We start from the raw sequence: 22478 nt of genomic DNA, 5'->3' as shown, positions 1-22478 counted from the left end.
CCAAACTAGAGGCAGAAAGGATGCCCACTCCCTCCTGCTGCTGCAAACACCCTCTCCCCGTTTAGCCAAATTGCCCTCCCTGCAGGACCCCTTTCCCCGTACTTCAATAAAAATTGACAGGAGGAATGTCCACTCCCTCCTTCTGCTGTGCCCCCCCCAACCAATCTTACACCCCCCCATGAACCGACCCCTCCCATCCGTTTCCCTACTCCACTTTACAAAAAATCGGCAGGATGGATGCCTACTCCCACATTCCATCAGATGCCCCCTCAGCCTCACTGAACCAACCCCCAAACCACCCCATACCTGTACATTAAGATGACACTGAGAACATTTTTGTCCTAATGCTTTTGTATTTGATGTCTCTGATGGAGGGTATTTCTAGCAGGGGTTCTTGGCTCGAGCGCAGGGCATATGCTGGTGTATGGTTATGTAGTCTGTCTGCTAGGTATTACAGTTCTGAGAGATGAATGTTTTTGTGTGTCAGCAACAAGATCTTGAATTTCACCCTGCTTTCAATCGGGAGCCAGTTTAACTCTTTCAGTAACTAAAATGGTAATTGTTAAAAGTCCATTTCTAAACTGTCTAATGGTCTCAAACTCAAACCATTTGCAGGGCCACATTTTGGTAGGTACTTGGAGGGCCTCAGAAAAAATAGTTAATGTCTTATTAAAGAAATGACAGTTTTGCATGAGGTAAAACTCTTTATAGTTTATAAATCTTTCCTTTTGGCTAAGTCTTAATAATAATATCATCATTTATAGCTAAAGAGACATATGCTCAAGAAATTGTTTTATTTTACTTTTGTGATTATGATAAACATACCGACGGCCTCAAAATAGTACCTGGAGGGCTGCATGTGGCCCCCGGGCCGCAAGTTTGAGGCCACTGGTCTAATGCAACTCCTGCAACAAAACAGATAGCCAACAATGACCTACTTGTACTTGTAACTATGCATTTGTAACTATGACCTAACTCTATTAATAACTGTACCAATCTACCTGTACTAGCAACCCTATTGAACGTCCATGTCAAACTGTCCATTGTAACTTCTGGGTAACTGATCCAACCTCTTGTAATGTAATCCAACCATGAACTAAATAGGTAAAGGCGGAATAGAAAACCTTCCTGCATTCTCCTCTCTCCATCCCCTCTCTTCTCATTCCATGACAGGGCTTTTCTGTCTCACCAATCGGTGATCTACAGTTCCATTACCTAGGTCAGGGGTAGGGAACTCCGGTCCTCGAGAGCCATATTCCAGTCGGGTTTTCAGGATTTCCCCAATGAATATGCATTGAAAGCAATGCATGCAAATAGATCTCATGCATATTCACTGGGGAAATCCTGAAAACCTGACTGGAATACGGCTCTTGAGGACCGGAGTTCCCTACCCCTGATCTAGGTAATGTTGTTAAAAGTCATTGCAGACAGCCCCGGAACTCTCTGGATAGTGCCAGAACAGCCAGGGGAGGAGCCTGAGAAGAGCAGCAAATTATCCATAAGATGATGATATTCAGGACTGCTATTTAGCTAATTATTGGGATGCCTCGAGACAGTAAATAAGCTGCCAATATACTGGGGTATTCAGTGTCAATATCCAGATTAAAGGCAGCCAGTGCTGAATATTTGGGTATATGTTTAAATGCTGCAGCTGGTGTTTAAAAAAAAAAACACCAACTGTGAAGTTTAAATATTGACCCAGCAAAGATGAAGTGTTGCATTTTAGCTTACAGTTCATGCTCTGTTCTGCCTCTGCTTCATGTTCTTTTGGAAATGTAGCGTCAGCAGCCATTTCTGTCATTTGCACAGTGATATAAATGAGATAAAACCAAGATGACAAGCAGATCTTGATCTGTCAACGTCTTAACTCTTTCTTTGCTCTGATCAATCAGTAACAAGACAGAAGAGGGCGGAAACTACATCAAGAGATGCTGCAAGGGCTTCTGCATCGACATCCTGAAGAAGATTGCCAAAACTGTCAAATTCACCTATAACCTTTACCTAGTCACCAATGGGAAGCATGGGAAGAAAATTAATGGCACATGGAATGGAATGATTGGTGAGGTAAGCTAATGGCATCAGGACATTTGAAGCCATGGCAGAGTCCCACGTGAAAGTGGCTTTAATATACTGAATGAGTTTAAAACAAGTTCAAGATAAGTGGTTTTTACACTTTTGATATAATTTATATGTTATCAATGCGAGTTTGTACAGCATGATTTTTGCACATTAATTAAGGGTGGTAGAGGATGGCTAGTGATTGAAATTGTTGTCCACATTAGCTGAATGGACAGTGGGCTGGCATGTGAAAATGGACACACGATCTGAGGCTTTCCTTCTTCCACAAGAGATAATTGATAAGTCTCACATCTGCAGTTCTATGATTCTGTTTTAATATACTGAGCCAGAATCAGATGTACTTTTTCCACAGACTTTCCCATAAACTCGTGCAGGGCAAGTCTGTAAAGTATGCATTGACAGCGTGCACTAATTATACATGCATGTAATTTATTAGATTACCGTATTTTCTCGCATATAACGCGCGCGTTATACGTGGTTTTTACAAACCGCGCATACCCTTGCGCGTTATACGTGTGAGCGCGTTGTACAAAAATTTTTTTACATAGTTTCCCCCCCCCCCCGACGCCTGATTCATCACCCGGAAGGAGCGCTCGCACTCCCACCCCGAAGGACCGCTCGCACCCCCACCCGAAGGACCGCTCGCACCCCCACAGCCTCCCCCCCTCCCCCATGGAGAAGCTGTCTACCTTGTTTCCGGATGCCAGCCCAGCTGCTTCCTCTGCCGGCGGTCCTGCCCCTTCTCAGAGCCCTGTGCTGCGCTGCTTCCTCTTCAGGCGGTCCCGCCCTTTCTCTGATGTCAGAGAAAGGGCGGGACTGCCGGAAGAAAAAGCAGCACAGCAGGGCTCAGAGAAAGGGCGGGACCGCCGGCAGAGGAAACAGCTGGGCTCGCTGGCATCCGGAAACAAGGTAGACAGCTTCTCCATGGGGGAGGGGGGTGAGGCTGTGGGGGTGCGAGCGGTTCTTCGGGTGGGGGTGCGAGCGGTCCTTCGGGGTGGGGGTGCGAGCGCTCCTTCGGGGTGGGGGTGCGAGCGGTCCTGCGGGGGGGTGAATCGGACGTCGGGGGGGCATCAGGCTTTCAGGGTAGGGACAGGACTTCAAGGAGGAAAGGAGAGTCGGGGTGGGCGAAAACAGAGTCAGGGTCTCCAGAGGAGAGTCGGGTCGGGCGAAAGGAGAGTCGGGCAGCATGCGCGGTATACGGGTGTGCGCGGTATATAAAAATTTATGTACATAAATTTGTGTTTTTTGCGCGCTATACCCCTGTGCGCGTTTTACACGGGTGCGCGTTATCTATGTGAAAATACGGTAATCTTGAAAAGAAAGGCAAAGTCGGTCCTGATGTGAAAAGTAAACTGAAAATAATCATTTATACTTGTGCAATGTGTTTTAAAGCAGTATCTTCCAAAACTCGGTTTAAATCTGCTATAGGTCAAGGTTGATGGATATTCGAGTGTGCATGGCGGTGGTAAAGTGATGGCGCAAAATGAGAGAGGGGATATCGGTGGGTCAGGGATATGACCCAATGAAAGTAACACAAAACAGCTTTATTAAATCTTGTTACTTCTTATTGACGTGACTCGACACATTAGCCAACATCAGGAGTCTGAACAAACAGCCAAACCAATATCCATGATTAGAGAATGACATTTGTCCCTGTCCCGCAGGAATTCTATTTCCTCGTCTCGTCCCTACAAGTTTTGGTGCTGTCCCTGCCTCATTCCCGTAAGCTCTGCCTTAACCACACAGGCCTCGAACACTTATGATTTTTAAAGTGTTTGAGGCTTGTGCAGATGAGGACAGAGCTTGTAGGAATGGGGATGAGACAGGAAAAGAACTCGCCGGGACAGGATGGGAAAATAGTTCCCGTGATGACGGTGAAAAATTTGTCCCCATGTCATTCTCTATCCACAATGTCAGTATGAAAGCAAAATAGATAATATTCAATCTTGACCAAATTCACCCAGTGTATCCACAATAGCTTCATTGCTCATAAACAAAGATGGACAGTCTTAAAACATCAGCATCCAGCTTTCCATAGGTTGAGTATTTTATTGGTCTAAGAAGAAAAAAATAAATTAAAAGTGGCTACTCATTAAAAAAGGCTACTCATAGCCTCGCGAGACTGCCTCTGGAAGTCTCGGCAGCTATTTTTGTCGCTGACAGAGCTGGGGTAGGAGTGAGTAGGTTCGCTCCTGCCCCAGCATGCTGCTAGGGAAACAAGGTAGGCCTGGGGTCTTTCCTCTGGGTCCTGGAGCGGGATGGTGGTGCCTATTCAGGGAGGGAGGGGGAATGCTGCCTTTTTTTGTCAGATATATATTTTTTTTAACAATTATTAAAAACTTGCAGGGGTCCTGCTGATGGTGGGGGAAAGTCTCCCGATTCAGGGGACGTTGGGCTGGGCTGTTGGCAGCAGCGGAAGAAGCAGAAAAGGAGCACTAGTGGGAGGGAGAGTGATAGGAATGGTACTTTGGGGGTGTCTCAAATATAAACTGAGAACCCTGAAGCAATCCGGATAATTGGACATCCGGATAATCGGCTTTCTACTGTAGTTTCATACTATGCAGAAAGCTGGTCATCTTTGTTTATGAGCGACACAGCAATTGTGGATACATTGGCTGATTTTGGTCAGGATTGAGTATTATCTATTTTGCTTTTATACTGACATCATGGATATTGGATTGGCTGAGTTTGTTCAGACTCCTGATGCAGGCTATTTAGCCGAAACACAGGCCTGTGTCAAGTCATGTCAATAAGAAGTAACAAGATTTAATAAAGCTGCTTTGTGCTACTCTCGTTTAGTCATCTCCACTTTTGTTTTCTTCTTCTGTTGCTGATTATGGAGTGTGTGTTCCTCTGTTTGTGGATCTTATCTGGATCGGGAGCAGGTCAGGCAGTTACATGCATGGGTTATAGAATATTAACACTTACATTTAGCTAGTGTAAGTGCTTAACCCAAAGCTAGCTGCAGAAATACACACTTAGGACGTATTCTATAACAGCGGTTGCATGCACAACTGCTGTTATTTTAATTTGCATTTAGCATGCGTTATTCCATCTAAGTTTAGATGGTCTATACAGTGGCCTCTCTCTTGCCCCCCCTGCCCTGCGCACACCCCCTTCCCTTTTCCTGTACTTTTTAAACTTCTGTGGCATGAGCAGCGTGCCCACATCAGTGTCAGCTCGCCCTTTGATGCAACTTCCTAGGCACGGGTCCCGGAAGTGACATCAGAAAGAGCGTTGATGCCGACATGGGCAGCAACCTCACGCCGGGGAACTAAAAAAGGTACAGGGGAAGGCAAGGGGCATGTGTGCACGTGACAAGGAGAGGAGTGGGGGTGGATAGGAGGAGGGGTGCTGTGCCCTTAGGAAAACTGCGCTCGGGGCAGACCACCTCCTCATACTTCTCTTACTACGCCACTGGGTCTAAAGATAATATCCCCTTGTGATCTGTGTGTCATCCAACGAAAATATTGTACAAGAATAAGTGAACCCTCTTCCTAAAAGATAACAACTTTAGTCCTACAGCGAAACACATCCATCCATTTGATACAGTCGATGGTACCGTATCATGCAGAAAGAGATCATAGGGCTGCTTCATTCTTAACATGTCACTCCTTTGCTAAAGAATGCACACTGGTTATCCTTTCTGCACCGAATTACATATAAAATTGCCTTATTAACTTTCAAAACTCAAAAGACTAATGCCCCCGCTTTCATAGATAGACTTCTAATACCCTACGATCCCCCCCGAACTATAAGGTCCACCTCTCAACATACTCTCAGTGTCCCCTCACTAAAAATAATCGGCACCCGTCGTGCTTCCATCTTTTTGGTCACCGCTCCCTCAGTCTGTAACTCTCTCCCATTATATATTAGAGCAGAACAAAACTTGGATAAATTCAAGAGTAGTTTAAAATGCTTTCTTTTTAAAGATGCCTACGATTGAGTTATCCTTTCTTTTATTCTTTTACTCCTGTAACTAATCCCTACCTTTTCATATCCCATTGTTTTTATCCTTCTACGTTTTATTTACTTGCAAATTGTAGTTCTCCCTCTTTTCCTCTTGTTCACACTACCCTTTCCCATTCAAGTCTGTCTGTTGTATCAAGATTTTGTCTATTATCTGTTTGTTCCCCTATCTATATTTATACATTTTTATTGTACAACACTTCGAATGTAATAATAAGCATGTAATCAAAATTTTAATAAACTATGAACTGGGAATTCTAGTTCTGGCGGTTGCAAAATATGAGGCCACACTGCATTGTATTATACTGTGCCATTCAGAGTAATTAACCCTCTCATATACTAAAGCCAGTAGCGTGGATTGGTATGGTAAATGCTCCACCACCATAGGAATTGAATAGGCACCGGAGCATTTGCCACATGGCGCCTGGTTGCGTGACTTTGTAAAATGGGGCCTACATCTTTGACCTGGAAAAGCGACATTCCGACACTCCCAAATCATTTCCGGCAGTAACATTTTTACTTGATATGAGTTGACTATATCACAGGCTGCATATTGCGCAACAGGTCAAGCTTCCCTTCAATTCATTCCTAAGGAGTTGCTTAGGAACTGTCAAAGTTTTTGCTGAATAATAAAATACAGTATTACATTTGGCCCGTGATTTGGTACACCGTTCCTTCCCTTCCTCCATCTCAGATTCCCGGTCCCATCCCCAGAGCAGCCTGCAAGAGGATCGCCGGTCCTTTTTCTTAGATATTTCTGGGCCAGAAACTCAGAGCCCTGCCTGGTAGTGTGCTAAGGTTCCATTACTGGAGTCTTCATCAAAGCTCACTCCAGCCCATCTTAACCATCCCAGCCATCGAAACCCTCCCAGCCCGTCCTCAAATGAATGTCCATATACGGGACACAGGCCGTGCAAGACTGCCCAGTACTGGCCTTAGTTCCTTCAATGTATACCCATTATTTTCTTATTAGAGATCTTCTTTGATCATCCCACGCTTGTTTGAACTCTGCCACTGTTTTCTTCCTCACCACCTCACTCCCTAGCTAGCAACTAGTGGCAAATTACACAGATCAGTCACATATAATGCAATCATTATATAATAAAATGCTAGAGCGCGCATGCGCTCTTGAAAATTCGTGCGGTGTGGTCCTGTGAGGTGTGCTTCTGTGGCAACATTCTAACCTCACGGCGCATGCGGGGGCTGAAGGCGCACGACTGTGCTCTCTCCCTGTCCTCGGCGCGTCACCGCCCGCCCTCACTCACCGCTGCCTCTCAATCGCTGCCTGCCTGCGTCCTCGCCGTGTCACCTCACTAGCCACTGCCGCCGCCGCTGATCCTCTTCAGAGCAGCCTGCGATCGTGGCCAGCTTTAAAGAACCTCGCAGGCCGCTCTCCAACCTCAGTAGCATGGTCCCTCTGACGCACGGGATCGCGTCAGAGGGAATGTGCTACCGAGTTGGAGAGCAGCCTGCAAGGTTCGCTAAAGCCGGCCACCACGATCGCAGGCTGCTTTGAAGAGGAGCAGGCCAGAAGACGCCGGGATGGAGGGGAGGGTAAGAAGGGGATCAATACCGGGAGCCAGGTGGAAAGGGAAAGGGGGTTGCTTTGGGGGGAGGGGTATGCTGGAGGGAGACAGAAGGGGCCATGGATAGGGAAAGGGAAAGGGGGCTGCTTTGGGGGGAGGTGTGCTGGGGACAGCTTTGCTCTGGGAGGAGACAGAAGGGGCCATGGAGAGATAGGGAGAGGGAAAGGGGGCTACTTGTGGGGGGGTGCTGGGGACAGATAGCTTTGCTCTGGTGGGGAAGACAGAAGGGGCCATGGAGAGACAGGGAGAGGGAAAGGGGGCTGCTTTGGGGGGAGGGGTGTCCTGAGGGCAGACAGCTTTGCTCGTGGGGGGAGGGGAAACAGAAGGATACAGACAGCGGCCAAGGAGAGAGAGATAAAGAAACACAGACAGACAGACAGACACATCTATTCTAGCACCCATTAATGTAACAGGCTTAAAGACTAGTTCTATAATAAAGCACTTAGACTAGGCATCTGGAGGGCACATAGTAAGAGACTAATCTATAAGGGAATGTAGACAGGTCTCAATTGGGTATCAATGCACATAACATTGACTGTTTAATGAATCATCTTATTTCATGTAACATGTTTACTTTTATAACTTTTTGTAAACCGCGTTGAACTTCTGGTTACGCAGTCAATAAGCACAATGTTATGTTATGTTATGTTTCACCAAATATATAACTGGTGGAAGTCTGAGCACCTAAGTGTGGCAGGTACCAGTGTAAACATATCGTATTGTGCAAGAGGGATCTTCCTATGACCTGCTCCTGTGCTGCCCCTGTGTGTGGTCCTCCTTACAAAGCCACTCTGTGGACACAGTGCTAAGGTGGTATGTTGCACGTGTAGGTGTGTGCGTGCATGTGCAAAACAGAGCGAAAGAGAGTATATGTGTATTTTCCTTGTGAATATACATATGGGGGGGGGTGTTATTTGGGTGGGTATGAGTGTGGATCCCTGTGTTTTTTGTGTGTATATTTGTTCTTGTGCTTGTGTGTGTTTATGTTCTGGTTCTTTGAGTGTTCATGACTGGGAGAGCAATGAAAAGGGGAAAAGCAGTATGAAATGAGCACTTGCCTAATTGCTGTGTTTCAATATACAGTATCAATGTTTCCATACTAGAACTGCTATTCCCATAGAAATACTTTAGGCCATTCTTAGGGAGACTTTTGTTTTCTGGAATTCCTAGTCTGATCTGGCTCTTTTTCAAACTTAAACCCTCTGATATTCAGTGCTATTTAACTGGCCAGGAGCAGCTCCTGGCTGGTGAATAGTATTTGGTCGGCTAACTGTTAATATTCAGCAGATAACTGGCTATTTCCCCTGAATATTAGCGCTTAGTAGCTAAAATTTAGTTGGCTATATTGCATGACAGCCACTTGATTGTTCATCAAACGCTTTACCATCCAATACCTTTATATTTTAAGCAATTCCTGATGCTATACTGTCCCAATAGAGCATTGCATTCAGAAAATGCCATGTTACTTGAAACATCGACTAAAGTGTGATATGCTGAGACTAGAGCAGCTGCTTTTTGTGTGGCAGGTGTTAAAATGTAGAGCACAGTGATGGGGCAATTACATCTATGTGCTGACTGATTGAAATTTGAAAAACTATTGAAAAGGCAGCTATTTGTATCTGCTTTTATGTAATGAAAGATTTCTATTTGTACAGGCAGTAGATGGAAGTGGGCAAGAAATGTCATGACGACTCAGCTTTTTGTAATGTTAATTTTATTCTATGTATATTTTATATGGAAACTGTTTAAATATAGATGGTATATAAATTTTAAAAATAAATAAATAAACTGAATAGATAAAAGCTGGAAGTCATAGAGCTGCCAAAGACCATCACAAGAGAATCACATTGATTTTTTTAAATATAAAATCATTTCAACTTTAAGCATTTTATCAGCAATTAAGGGGCAATTCTATAACAGAGCATCTAAAATTAGGCACCTAGAAGATGCCTGGTAGGAGTTCATTCTATAAAAGAATATAAATACACATGTTCTTAATATTTAGGTGTGAGCATGTAATTCAGCCATACAGCTGTTGTGTTAGCACCTAAATTTTAGAGGTATGTATGTAAATTATAATATTCCAATATTTGTACGGTGAGCCCCACTAATAATCTACCCCTATGTATGCCCTTCTTGCAAATCCACACTATGTAAGATAATCAGGTATTTGCAGAATAGTGTTTAGGTAGAATTTTAGCATATGCACATACATGTATACATGTATGTGCATGCATGTATAAATATCATTATTCTAACAATGTACGTGCATATCAGGAACCTAAAATTTAGCGCCTATGTTACTGAATCATCCTCGTGTTGCTTTATATCAGTGGGATTTGTAGGTACTTGGAGGGCCGCAGAAAAAATAGTTAATGTCTTATTAAAGACACTAGTCTTATAGCCCGTTACATTAATGGGTGCTAGAATGTATGTGTGTGTCTGTCTTTATTTCTTTTTCTCTCTGTATTTCTGTCTTTTTTAGCCCGTTACATTAACGGGTGCTAGAACGTATGTGTGTGTCTGTCTTTATTTTTTTCTCTCTCTGTCTCCTTAGCCGCTTTCTGTATTTCTGTCTTTCTTTGTTTTGGCTGTCCATCACCACCCCTTGCGTGCTCCCCCTGTCCATTCTCCCTTCCTTTTACCTCCCCTTATCCAGCAGCAGCCCTTCTCCCTTGTTTACCTCCCCCCTGTCCATCATCACCTCTTCCTGCTCCCCCTGTCCAGCAGTACGCCCCCATTCCTTTCCCCCCATCCATCAGCACCTCTTCCTGCTCCCCCTGTCTAGCAGTAGCCCTCCTTTCCCTCCCCTATCCATCAGCACCTCTTCCTGCTCCTCCTACTCCCCCTGTCCAGCAGTAGGCCTCCCTTCCTTCCCCCCCCCTGTCCAGCAGTAGGCCTCCCTTCCTTCCTTTCCCCCTCACCCCTGTCCATCAGCACCTCTTCCTGATCCCCCTGTGCAGCAGTAGGCTTTCCTTCATTTTTCCCCCCTGTCCATTAGCACCTCTTCCTGCTCCCCTTGTGCAGCAGTAGGCCTCCCTTCCTTTCCCCAACCCCCACCAAAGCAGAATCTCCCCTCTGTCTATCCCCCCCAACAGTCCAGCATGTCCCATCAATCCATCCTCACCTCTGTCTGCCGTTCGCCATGTGGTCGATCCGCTGCTGACAGGCGGGGTCCAGCTCCGTTAGCAGAAGTCCCTGGTCGGTCCTGCCCCACCCCTCCCGTACACGCCAACCAACCTGCCCGGTCAAACCGCGGAGTGTCGCTCCCTTCGCCACCCATGGACTAAAGTGCTTCCCTTCCCATCCGACCGTACCATTCGCTCCCCCCCCCCTCCTTCCACACGGTCGCACTGCGGCCCTCTCGGAGTCAACAGAAGAGAGGTGAGCGGAGAGCAAATAAGAGGCGCTGGAGACAAACCTTGAAGATGGGGTCATAGGCTTTTTCGTCCCTCCACTGCGGCGGGAGCCTGAATCGGCATAGGCGGTTGAGGTGGGAAGGTTGTGGTCAGAGTTGCTAGGCTGCAGCGGCTGTGTGAGTTGCGAGTGTGGGGCCTGCAGCGGCGCGAGGTGGAGAGCAGGCTGTGGTGACGTAGTAGGCGTGCATGCACACTCGTGTTTCTGCGACGGGATCAGGGAACACAATTTTTTTAGTGCGCATGCGCGTCCTACCATTTTATTATATTAGATGACAACTGTGGATTATCTGAAATTATCAGAAGCAATTAAGGAAAGATTTATAAACTATAGTTTATAAATCTTTCCTTAATTGCTTCTGATAATTTCAGCTATACACAGATGAAAGCAGTGCAACATGCAGAAAGTGAAAAACTATCAAAGTATCAACTGCAAGAGATAAGATTTTGGATCAACTATTTTGAGGCCCTCAGTATTATAAAGAATGATTCTTTATGGAAAACTTGTGCCTTAAGGCCCGGATTCTGTATAGGAACAAAACCCGGCCAAAGTAAACCCGATTCTGTAACCGACGTCCATGTTGTAAACGCTGGTTATAGAATCGGGTTTGTTTAGACGCAGCAGCTCTACTTTATTGTGGCAAGGGATCTCCCTGCCGCAATTAGTATAGCGGCTGCGGCTACTGCTGCCAGTCTCCCCAACCCCCCCCCCCGATGTTCATGGCAGGAGGGTGCCCAACTCTTCCTGCCGAAAGAACCCGCGCCCCCCAAAGATCGCTGGCAGGAGGGTACCCAACCCCTCCTGCTGGAACCCCCCGCAACAACCCCCCCAAACAAAATGCCCCAACCGCCCTCACCGGACCCCCCCCCACAACGGCCTCCCCGAAGATCGCCAGCAGGAGGGTGCCCATCCCCTACTGCCAAACCCCCCAACAGCCCCCCCCCGAAGATCGCTGACAGAGTGCCCAACCCCTCCTGTCGTACCCCCCCCAATGAAACCCCCACCCCGGAACCCCCCCTTGGGCTTACCTCCAAGTTGGCTGGATGGGTCTTCGCATCATCCGGCCAGCAGGCCCGTCTCTGTCCAAATGAGGCGGGCCTGCCTCTCCCCTGCCCAACCTACAGGATCCTAGGGCCTGATTGTCCCAAGAGCCTAAGGCCCTTCCTATAGCGGGAGGGGCGGGTTCTTTCGGCAGGAGGGGTTGGGCACCCTCCTGCTGCGAACGTCGGGGGTTTGGGGAGACTGGTGGCCGTAGCCGCGGCCGCTATACTAATCGCGACAGGGAGATCCCTTGCTGCGATAAAGTATAGCGGCCGCATCTACTTACCATGTAGGCCAGCATTTTGCTAGCCTACATTGTAAGTGTCTCCCGCTCTGCTAGGAAGATGCGTAGGGCCGCCTAGGCGAGCTTAGGCGGGCTTGCAGGCCTCTCTAGGCTCCTGGAGGTGCCTTCAATATAGGCGGCCTGCCTGGGGACCATTTTTTTAGAAAAAGTGCCTCCCGATTGGCTGATTAAACAGCTGTAGAACGCACTTTGCAGAATCAGGGCCTAAGTGTCCAGTGGTCGTGTCCGCAACTGCCTTCAGCTCTCACCTCCTCCAGCACCGGACACACGCACAAGCTGCACTGTCTCCAATGGTTACCTTATGTTCTAGAATGTTACCTGCCTCACTGCTGTAACCTCACACAAGCGCTTTCCTGCGTCTTTACCCTATTGTGAGGTGGAGTGGAGAGGATAATCGCGTACAGATGCAGGAAAGTGTTTGCGTAAGGTTACAGCAGTGAGGTAGGCAACGTTCCAGAATGCGACCGCCGGACACTTAAGGCACAAGTTTTCCATAAAGAATCATTCTTTATAATAACTGGGCTTCAAAATAGTACCTGGCAGGCTGCAAGTTTGAGACCACTGTTTTAGAAGGAGGATCCAAGAGTTTTTAACCCAACAAGGAGTTAAGAACAAGAAACATAAATCTCTGGTAGACATTGATGCTGTTAGAAGCCTCAAACAGGCCAAGCTGCTCCTCATCTCAAGGAGATATTTTTGGCATTGTGATGAGTACTTTGTTTGCATCAGTGATCCGATCCTTAATTCAAGAGGTAAACAGAAGGTTGACTACCAATCAATCAAAGCAGGTTCTGTATCTTAGTGTTCCAGGGTACTCTCAGGATAAGCATGGTGAATTGAATCTCTTGGGAAGTCATCGTTTCTATTCCCTCCAGCTATTGCTCCAGCATCAGTCTTCCCATGATGCATCATTTTGTTTGTTTCTATGGTAAAATGTTCAGTCAGCAGGTTGTCCAATTAGTCCATCTTTCCTTTGTTTCAGGTGGTAACCAAGCGTGCCTACATGGCTGTGGGATCCTTGACCATTAATGAAGAACGCTCAGAGGTGGTGGATTTTTCTGTACCATTCATAGAGACGGGCATTAGTGTCATGGTGTCCCGTAGCAATGGAACCGTTTCACCATCAGCATTTCTTGGTAATGTTCTGGGGACAAGAATGTAATGCATTCATTTTTCTTCTGAATGACTATTTTCAGCCATATTATTGATGAATATGATGTCACATATGTCAATAATAAGGAATACAAATGATACATCTTCAAAAAGTAAATAAGAAAGGTTCTGTGACACCTTGGATAAGAGTGGATAAGAGTATCAGCTGATGCCTAGCTAACTTCCAGGTTGATGGAACATTAAATATTGGGGATTAGTTCAGCTCATGGCTGGAAGCAGCTTACAAGCCACTTAACACCATGGGCTGAATATCGACTCTTATATTTTAAATATCACTGTCTAAGTTTCACCACCTCTGCAATGCCACAAGGCCTGCCTTTTTTTTCTTTTTTTTTTTTTGGGGGGGGGGATAAATTTGACTGAATAATGAGTTATACATCCAAAATTTTCCATTCAAGTCCTTGTATGGTCTATACTGCCATCAATTGCATAGGTGCAAAGCTAACAAATGTCTTGAAGTCAATACAAGTTTATAAAAAGTTCAATATAGGTTTCATACAATTGTTTCTCAAAACACTTGGATAGTCAATAGAACAATATTATAAACCGTTCTATATTTCCACTGGGTATAGGACAACAATTTAGGTCCAGCTTTATGAAGAACTTTCTAACTGTAAGGTAAATTGGCTACTAGGATAGGTAACTCAGAAATTGGTAGAGCCTTTGAATGCAAGGCCATCCTTAGACATTTAGTAACCTCTGCAAAATCTAAAACTGACCAGGGATGGCAGCTCAGACACAGAGCCTTCTCCTTCAGTTCAGGAAATAGTTCTAACACAGCTTCCCCTCTTCACTCTCTTTATACCCATAGGAGCCAACTTTTCCAAATGATTAGGGGTGTTCAACTTGGTACAAGTTACCAAGTCCATATAAACAAAATTAAAGTATTCTGGGTGTGCTTCTCTTCATTTTCTATGTATGTTGTACTTCAATCTTCTTCTACACTATATTGTGAACACAGCTGGCCAGGCTGTCCTTAATTGAAAAGCACAATAGTTGGTGTCACACATGGAGGACCTGTGGGTAAAAGAAATGCTAGGAGGTAGCACTGCAAGTTCCATCAGTCTCTCTTCCTCCCCAATCCCAACACATCACCACAGTTTACCATCTTACACCCAGCCCATCTACACCACATTCACGCTATACCTTGCAGTCTACCCTGACCCATCTATACAACCCATATTCTCCCCCTCCCAGCCAGTCCTGAATAGTCCTCCTGCCTTATCTTAAACTGTGTACACCATACACTTTATTTTCTCTCAAACCATGCCTACTTCTTTCTCAGTCCCTTTTCACCTTTATGTCTTCTTCCTCCTCTCATTTTCTTTTTCTCATCTTCCCTCATTTTTTTTCTCCAATGCAGATTGACTTTTGTTTGGGGGTAGAATGCTTAATATCCCCCTGTACCTACTCTACTTTCCTGTTCTATACTTATCTGCTCTCTTCATCCTCCTGACCCAATTTACCTTTCCCCATAATAATTCCTTCCCCGTTAGGTTCCTTCTCACTCTTCATTGGTCAGTGCCCCTCCCCTACAAGCTAGGCTCACCCATTCAGTTCACTCCCTGACCATAGCCCCTCTTAACACCAAAGCTTCCAAGAGAAAGTACGTTATAAAAGTGAGATTTCCAGTTCATGGAATTCCATGCTTCCATAACCTCATTCCCTTTCCCCATCCACCTAATGAAATATCCCTGTGACAGCAAGGTTGGAGAAAAAGAGCAGGTACCCAATCTGCCCCTGCTCAATTAGCAGTATAATATATTCCCACAGTGATTCTTGGGCTCGCTCAATTGTGGGGAGCAACTGATAGATTTAAACCATGCTCCCCCAAATCTGAAAATTATCTTTTCTTTGTTCTTGATTTATTTTTTCTTCCTAGTTTCACATCTCCTGCCACTTCCATCCCTCCAACCTGATCTCACTTTTCAGAAACCTTTTCTCAGCTTATCTCCCCTTTTCTCAGCTTAGCTCCTTCCTCTTTGAACCCCACAGTTCCTCTCCCTGTCCTTATCTGTTTTTCTTTCCTCAGTGCATTTAACTTCGTATCACAGCCCTTGCCTCCCCCTCATCTTGCATTTACTTCATCTCAGTTCTCTCTTTTACATTCCATATTTCTTCCCTCAGACTCTCTTCCCCTCACAACTCATGTCTTTCATTTCTCAGTGCCTGTGCCCACTTTCCTTCCTCATTCCTTTTCCACTACTTCTTTCAGCACTTCTCCCCTTCTCTATGTTAGACTAAAAGCAGGGAAGGGTCTCTAACCTACACTATAGCTCTTCTTTGCTCCCTGCTATTAGCCCATTACTCAGATATTCACTAGTCAATCAATAAGCTGCAGAAGAGCAAGGACCAATAGTTAGGATAGATACACCAACCTTCAGTCCTGCTTTCCCCTGCAGGTTATTGGCATGCTAGCTAAGGAATGACTGACCAATGGGCTGCAGGGGGGAGACGGGAGCAGTAGCTACAGAGACACAGCCTTCCTGCAGCTCTACATCAGGAAGATTTCAGCTCTGATGTCTGGGCTTATGCTTATATCTCTCACCTTCTGTCCAGTAACATTATTCTCCCTCTTCCCTGTCTCTCCTTCTGCTCACATGGTGAAGAAAGTTGTGGGGGAGGAGACAGAAGAGCACTTTATGCACTCTATGCAATTCCCTGCAGAATTGCATAGAGCTAGCTTTGGGGCTTGTGATCTATGTGCGAAGGCCCCATCAACCAGCTGGGCATTATGGGAACATCAGAGACACTGGGGAGGACTAAATGACAAAAAAAATACAGCCAATAGGGCCTGCCTATTTAATTGTAAGAAAACAAAGACTAAGGGGTCCTTTTATCAAGCTGCGGTAGGGATTTAACGCGCATAATACCACGTGTTAAACCGCCTGCCGCACTAGCCACTAACGCCTGCATTGAGCAGGCATTAGTTTTTTAGCCGGCCGCGAGGATTAGCGCATGATGAAATGTCCGACGTGCTAACCCCACTAGCGCGGCTTGATAAAAGGAGCCCTATGAGTAATCTATGGGACATGAATGAACTAAACATGAACACTAAACTACTGAAGAAAGAATCCCTTGTTATAAGAGACTCTATTAAATTAGTAAATTACAAATCCTCTCTCTCGGATATAAATTCTGTATTCCTAGATATTATTTAGTATGTTTTATGATCAAGGCTTATGATGATTCTTTTACTCCATGAAATACTGAGGTTGTGGGTTCAAACTCCACACTGCTCTTTGTGATCCTGGGCACTGCCCCACATACATTAGATCAGGGGTGCCCAAAGGGTTGATCACGATCGACCACTAGATCACAAAGGCAACATGAGTCAATCGCGTTGCCTTTGTGATCTTGTTCTTCCTGCCTCCCCGAGCCAGGCCTGGCGCGTACAAGCACCGGACCCACAAGCCTTCACCTCTGACGTCAATTGTGACGTTGGAGAGGAAGTTCTGGGCCAGCCAATCGCTGTGAAGTAAAAAGTATTGTGTCTCATATTCTCAAGCTGAGTGGCTCATAGTTCTGGAAAACCCGATCGGTGATCATTTAGTGATCTAAAGGTACGTGAGGGTGTATAGCGAATGGATAATGAGTGCACATAGCATTATGAAATGCTTGAAAAGGCATGAACCAAATCTTAAATTTAATTCTTAAACTTGATGGGAAGTTCACAGAGATACTGTTTCATTCTGTACCAGAGAATCAGTGACTGCTCATTTGAAATCTCACCGTGATCCTGTAATACCAGTGGATATGATGCACTGTTTGGACTGCAAACACTGCAGCTGGGATACATGTGATTTGCTCCTCCCACTGCCTGTCAAGATTTGAATTTCAACCTCTCTGCCTCCATATTAAGCACCACTGGTGGCTCCTCTAGCTGAGTGACAGGGGGTTCTACTCTATATTCAGTCACATCTTTGATGGAGGCAGTAGTTGCAAATTCTGTAAAACTTCTCGGTTAAATGTTTTAAGAGAGCTTCTGTTATCATTATTCCATGAATCTGAAGGGAGCCTGAAGGGCTGGTGCAAGCATAATTGCATAAAATCACCACTTTAGTGAGTCTTAGCTTTATCAGATTTTTTTTGTTGTTGATTCTTCTGAGTCGGAATTATAATGTCTAAATAGCTGCTAATTCTGTCTCATCTCATCATCTGCAGAACCGTTCAGTGCAGATGTCTGGGTGATGATGTTTGTGATGCTCCTGATCGTCTCTGCCGTGGCTGTCTTCGTTTTTGAGTACTTCAGCCCCGTGGGGTACAACCGTTGCCTTGCTGATGGCAGAGGTAAGGCATTCTTTCCTCCTGTTCAGTGCCAATATGTCAGAGGCAATTAACCATCCTCCAATCAACATGTCATCCACATTTGAGAATGGAGCTCCTCAACAATTGGTCCCTGATTTGCTGTTGTCATAATAAGGCCAACTTTCTAGCTATGTTCTCTCTCTTCTCATTGTGTGTTTGTCCAGTGGCGTAGCGTGGGTGAGAGGCACCCGGGGTGGTGGCTCCTTCTCCGCTCCCCACTGCCTGTGCCCCCTTCCCTTCCCCCATACCTCCAGTTGTTCACTCTCGCGACCAACAACTTCAATGCGCTCCTCGTGACTGCTTCCTCTCCCTCTGATGTCACTTCCTGTGCGCGGCATCCAGAAGTGATGTCATTGGGCGCCAACGCGGTAGCAAGGAACACGTTGAAGTTGTTGCTCACTGCGGTGAACAACTAGAGGTATGGGTAAGGGAAAGGGGTACATATGCGACGGGGGAGGAGCGGGTAACCCTAGTCAGATAGTGGCAGTGGAGAAATGAAATAAAAAGTCGTCATCTTTGTACTATATTGAAAGGGAAAAAAAAATCAAACAAATGAGCTTTGCATACTTTATAATAGTTCAATATGGTTCAACATGCTCTCCAGAAGTAAGATATCCGTCAAGTGTTTCCAAATGTTTAATGGAAATTTTTCTGTAATTTTTCTGAATAATTTAAATGCAAAATGTGTGTGGGGGTGGGGGGGGGGGGGGGAGAAGGGGTTTAGAAAATGGATTCCTGCAAAATTCTGGGTATTTGGTCACTGTCCTTTTCTGGCAGTACATGACTAACAAAAAAAAAAAGAGAAGAAAAATTTCCAAGGAGAAAATAAGATAAACAAAAATATGGGGGGGAACCACTCTGATTCCAACACAATGGTACCATAAACCAGCAAAACTGCCCTAATTTTCCTTTGTGCACACTGGGCATCTAACCTCAGCCCTTGCCAGGTCTGGTTTTTAGAATCAATTTGCATACAATGGAAGCAGTGCCTGCAAATAGATCTCATGAAAATTCATTGGGGAAATCCTGAAAACCCAACTGGATTGCTGCCTTTGAAGCCCGATAGTGGACAACCCTGTTGCAGATGAAAGCTTCTCACAATCGCCTCTCTGGAGTTTCCAATTGTTGCCTCCCAGGAAGCACTGAAAAGGAATCAGAATATTGCATTGTTGAATTAGTGGAGGACAATTACACTGTGACTCTCACTAAGGTCCTGGTTTATTAAAAGGGCAGTTCTATAGCTGTGTATGTAGTTACCACACCCAGTGGCATAGCGAGGGTGAGAGACACCTCGGGAGTGGTGCCTCCCCCCTGTTTCCCCTATCCGCTCCTTCTCCACCTCCTCCTGCCCCGTGCATTCACCCCTTCCTTTCCCCCATAGCTCTTTAACGTTTCCAGCGCAAGCAGCAACCCCCAACCTGATGCTGTGCTAGCGTCAGGTCTTCCTCTGATGTCACTTCCTAGAGTCCAGGAAGTGATATTAGAGGAAGAACTGACGCTGGTACAAGCAACAGGTTGGGGTTGCTGCTCACCTTGGGAACATTAAAGAGGTACAGGGAAGGGGAGGGGGAGAGGAGGACAGGTACAGGCGCCCCCACCAAGACAGCACCCTAGATGGACCGCACCCCTCCCCCTTACTACTCCACTGCACAAATTACATGTGTGTAAACTCTGAGATAATTAGCACTTGTATGTATGGTCACCCATGCATTGTTTTCTAGTGGAAAAGATGCCAGTACTCAAGAACCTGGCCATTCTTCAGGAGCAGGGTGATCACTGAGGTACCCACCCCAAAATAGTCAGTCCCCTGCAACCAGCCACAGAATCCATGAAAAGACAGCCCTACATGAGCAGAACCTGAGTTATTTTATTAATACTTGGGGGACTAAGGGAAGTGGCTTAGCGAGGGTGAGTGGCACCCCCGCCCTCTTCCCTGCCCCCCTGCTGCGTGCGTTCCCCTTCACCATACCATTTTAACTTCAGCGTGAGCAGCCACCAACTTACTGCACACGTTGGCTTCGGCGCTATCTCTGACATCAGTTCCTAGGCGCGGGTCCCAGGGGAGGGAAGGGGCGCAGGCAGGGCAGGGGAGAGTTGGAAGAGGGGCAGAGAGGAGGAGGAGAGCTGGCGCTCCAAACAAGATGGTGCCAGGGACAGATTGCGCCCCCCCCCCCCTTACTACACTACTGACTAAGGGTCATTTTTATCAGGTAATAGAAACGTTGCTGATACTCAGTTCTTCTGCGTACCCCCTCAAAAAGATAGTGATGGTCACTGTGTGTTAATCTGTAAAATAGCATGTAAATTCATTAGTGCATACCTGCAAGAGGCACACATATAGGCGGAGCATGGGAGGGACGTAAGCATGTCTCCAACTTACACATGGAAATTTTAGAATACTGTATGCTTCATGCAGATCATGGAACACTTGGGCCCTCTTTTACTAAGGTGCGCTAACCGATTAGCGCACGCTAATTGATTTAGCGTGTGCTGAACGCTAACGTGTGCATGTTAGTCTATGGACACGTTAGCGTTTAGCGTGCGCTAATTGGCCAGCGCGCCTTAGTAAAACAGGGGGTTAGAGGACCAGCATTTACTCCTGCCGTTGACTGATCCGACATAACTGCACCCAACTTCAGGCGTGCCAATGCTGACTTTACACTGAGGTTCTATAATAGCATTCTGGCGCACAGATGGTATCATATAATTGGCGCTCATTGCTCGGCATCAGGATTTCCTACCTTGAGGCACCCATTATACAATTACTCCCTAAGCTATTTTCTCATAGCAACAGAATCAGGATAAGTTGTAATGAATGGGGTCCTAAATTATTCTAATGCTCTAATCTTATGGTATCATGCAAATCTCTATTGGCCTGCATATGTGTGCATGTTTGAGATATGACATTGAGATGGTGGATCCATTGCCTCATGAATCTCTGTGCTCTTTCTTGGTCACTACAGAGCCAGGCGGTCCTTCTTTCACTATTGGCAAAGCCATCTGGTTGCTGTGGGGGCTGGTTTTCAACAACTCTGTTCCGGTACAGAACCCTAAGGGAACCACGAGCAAGATCATGGTATCAGTGTGGGCCTTCTTCGCTGTCATCTTTCTGGCCAGTTACACTGCCAACCTAGCTGCCTTCATGATCCAAGAGGAGTATGTGGATCAGGTGTCCGGTCTGAGCGACAAAAAGGTATCGCGGCTTTTCAGGATTGCTTGCCATTTTTATTAACAGTAGTGGGGATTTTTTGTGCCTCATTTGGTAGCATTATAGTATTCTGCTGTACTGGTGACATTTAGATATAATACAGAGGGAGAAGATGGCTCCATAAACAACAGATCATGTTTTTTTACCACTCTTAATTATTTAAAGAGTTGGGGATTTTCTAGTAGGGAAAACAGGGTCCAAATCTCTCAGCACTAACAATATAGGAAGTGTGAGTAGAATGCATACATGTATTGTGGGCATGTGTAAACTAATAGATTGGATTAGCACAAATGTGAAACTTTTAAGCAGGAGGGCAAGTTGCCAAGACTTTAGCACTGGATGCTGACTGCTTGTGGCAGGCATTAAAGTGAAATATGTAAAGATGTGTTTTACCGTATATACTTGAATATAAACTGAGATTTTTGGGCTAAAAAATGTCCCCAAAATGGGGGTCTTGGTTTATATTCAGGTCAGCGCTGACCCCCCCCCCCAAACCTGTTGCAGGCCTCTGCTAGGCCTGCCGTGAGACCTGGTAGTCCAGCGGTAGCCGGGACAGGAGGGATCCCTCCTGCCGCCTGTCCCAGCTCTGCCTTCCCCACGTGCCTTTAGTATACCTGGTGGTCTAGCAGTGAACCGCACCAGGAACGACCTTCCTTCCCACGAGAACTCACAGCAGCCAATCAGCTTGTGGCTCTGCACAGACAAGAGCGAAGGAAGGTTACTCCACTGGAGCATCATGGATGTTAAAAGTACGGGGGAGGGGGCAGGAGGGAGATAAAATTCTTAGAATCGGCTGGGACAAGAGGCGGGAGGGATCCCTCCTGTCCCGGCCACCGCAGAACCACCATCTCTCACGGCAGGCCCGGTGGAGGCCTGCAAGTCATTGGGACGGAGGGGGGACAGGATACAGAACCTGGCAGGGAGGGAGTGGGGCTGGGTGTAGAGACTGGCAGGGAAGGGGAGTGAGTGAGTGAGGGGGCTGGATGCAGAGACTGGCAGAGCAGCGAGGGAGGGAGAACAGGGTGCAGAGCCTTGCAGGGCAAGGCACTGCACTTGAATATTAACCCCCCCCCCCCCCTTTCCAGGTTTATATTTGAGTCAAGTTTCAAGTTTTTAAACATGTTAGTTATAATTTTAAAACAAAATAATGGGTTAGACTGACAAACTTACAGACCAATTGATACACAAGGAATGAAGGATTAAAGTTACAAATCAGTGCTTTAAAATAGAAAGAGCCACAGATGGGAAAAACATTAGGGAGGGAATAGTATAAGTCGGGAGGATAACTATTTTACCATTAAAGATTAAAAGCATCTTTAAAAAGTAAACTTTTTGGGGTCACGTGATGCAGCCTACTTGATCGGTCGTGGGAGAGGAGAGCTCCGTCCTGATC

At 46.0% G+C, this 22478-nt stretch overlaps 1 protein-coding gene across 5 annotated transcripts in view; it reads left to right on the top strand.

The window, feature by feature from the left end:
- Window positions 1-22478, top strand: part of GRIN2B (glutamate ionotropic receptor NMDA type subunit 2B) — a 958742-nt gene that overhangs the window by 861503 nt on the left and 74761 nt on the right. For all 5 annotated transcript variants that reach the window (XM_033935222.1, XM_033935224.1, XM_033935223.1 and 2 more), the window contains 4 exons: window positions 1893-2064; window positions 13379-13532; window positions 17734-17859; window positions 20841-21070. In XM_033935222.1, coding sequence (XP_033791113.1) covers window positions 1893-2064; window positions 13379-13532; window positions 17734-17859; window positions 20841-21070 — 682 coding nt within the window. The remainder of the gene's footprint in view (window positions 1-1892; window positions 2065-13378; window positions 13533-17733; window positions 17860-20840; window positions 21071-22478) is intronic.

This window comes from Geotrypetes seraphini, chromosome 2 (assembly GCF_902459505.1).
Source record: "Geotrypetes seraphini chromosome 2, aGeoSer1.1, whole genome shotgun sequence".
Classification (NCBI taxonomy): domain Eukaryota; kingdom Metazoa; phylum Chordata; class Amphibia; order Gymnophiona; family Dermophiidae; genus Geotrypetes; species Geotrypetes seraphini.
This window is presented reverse-complemented; position numbering and strand designations above follow the sequence as displayed.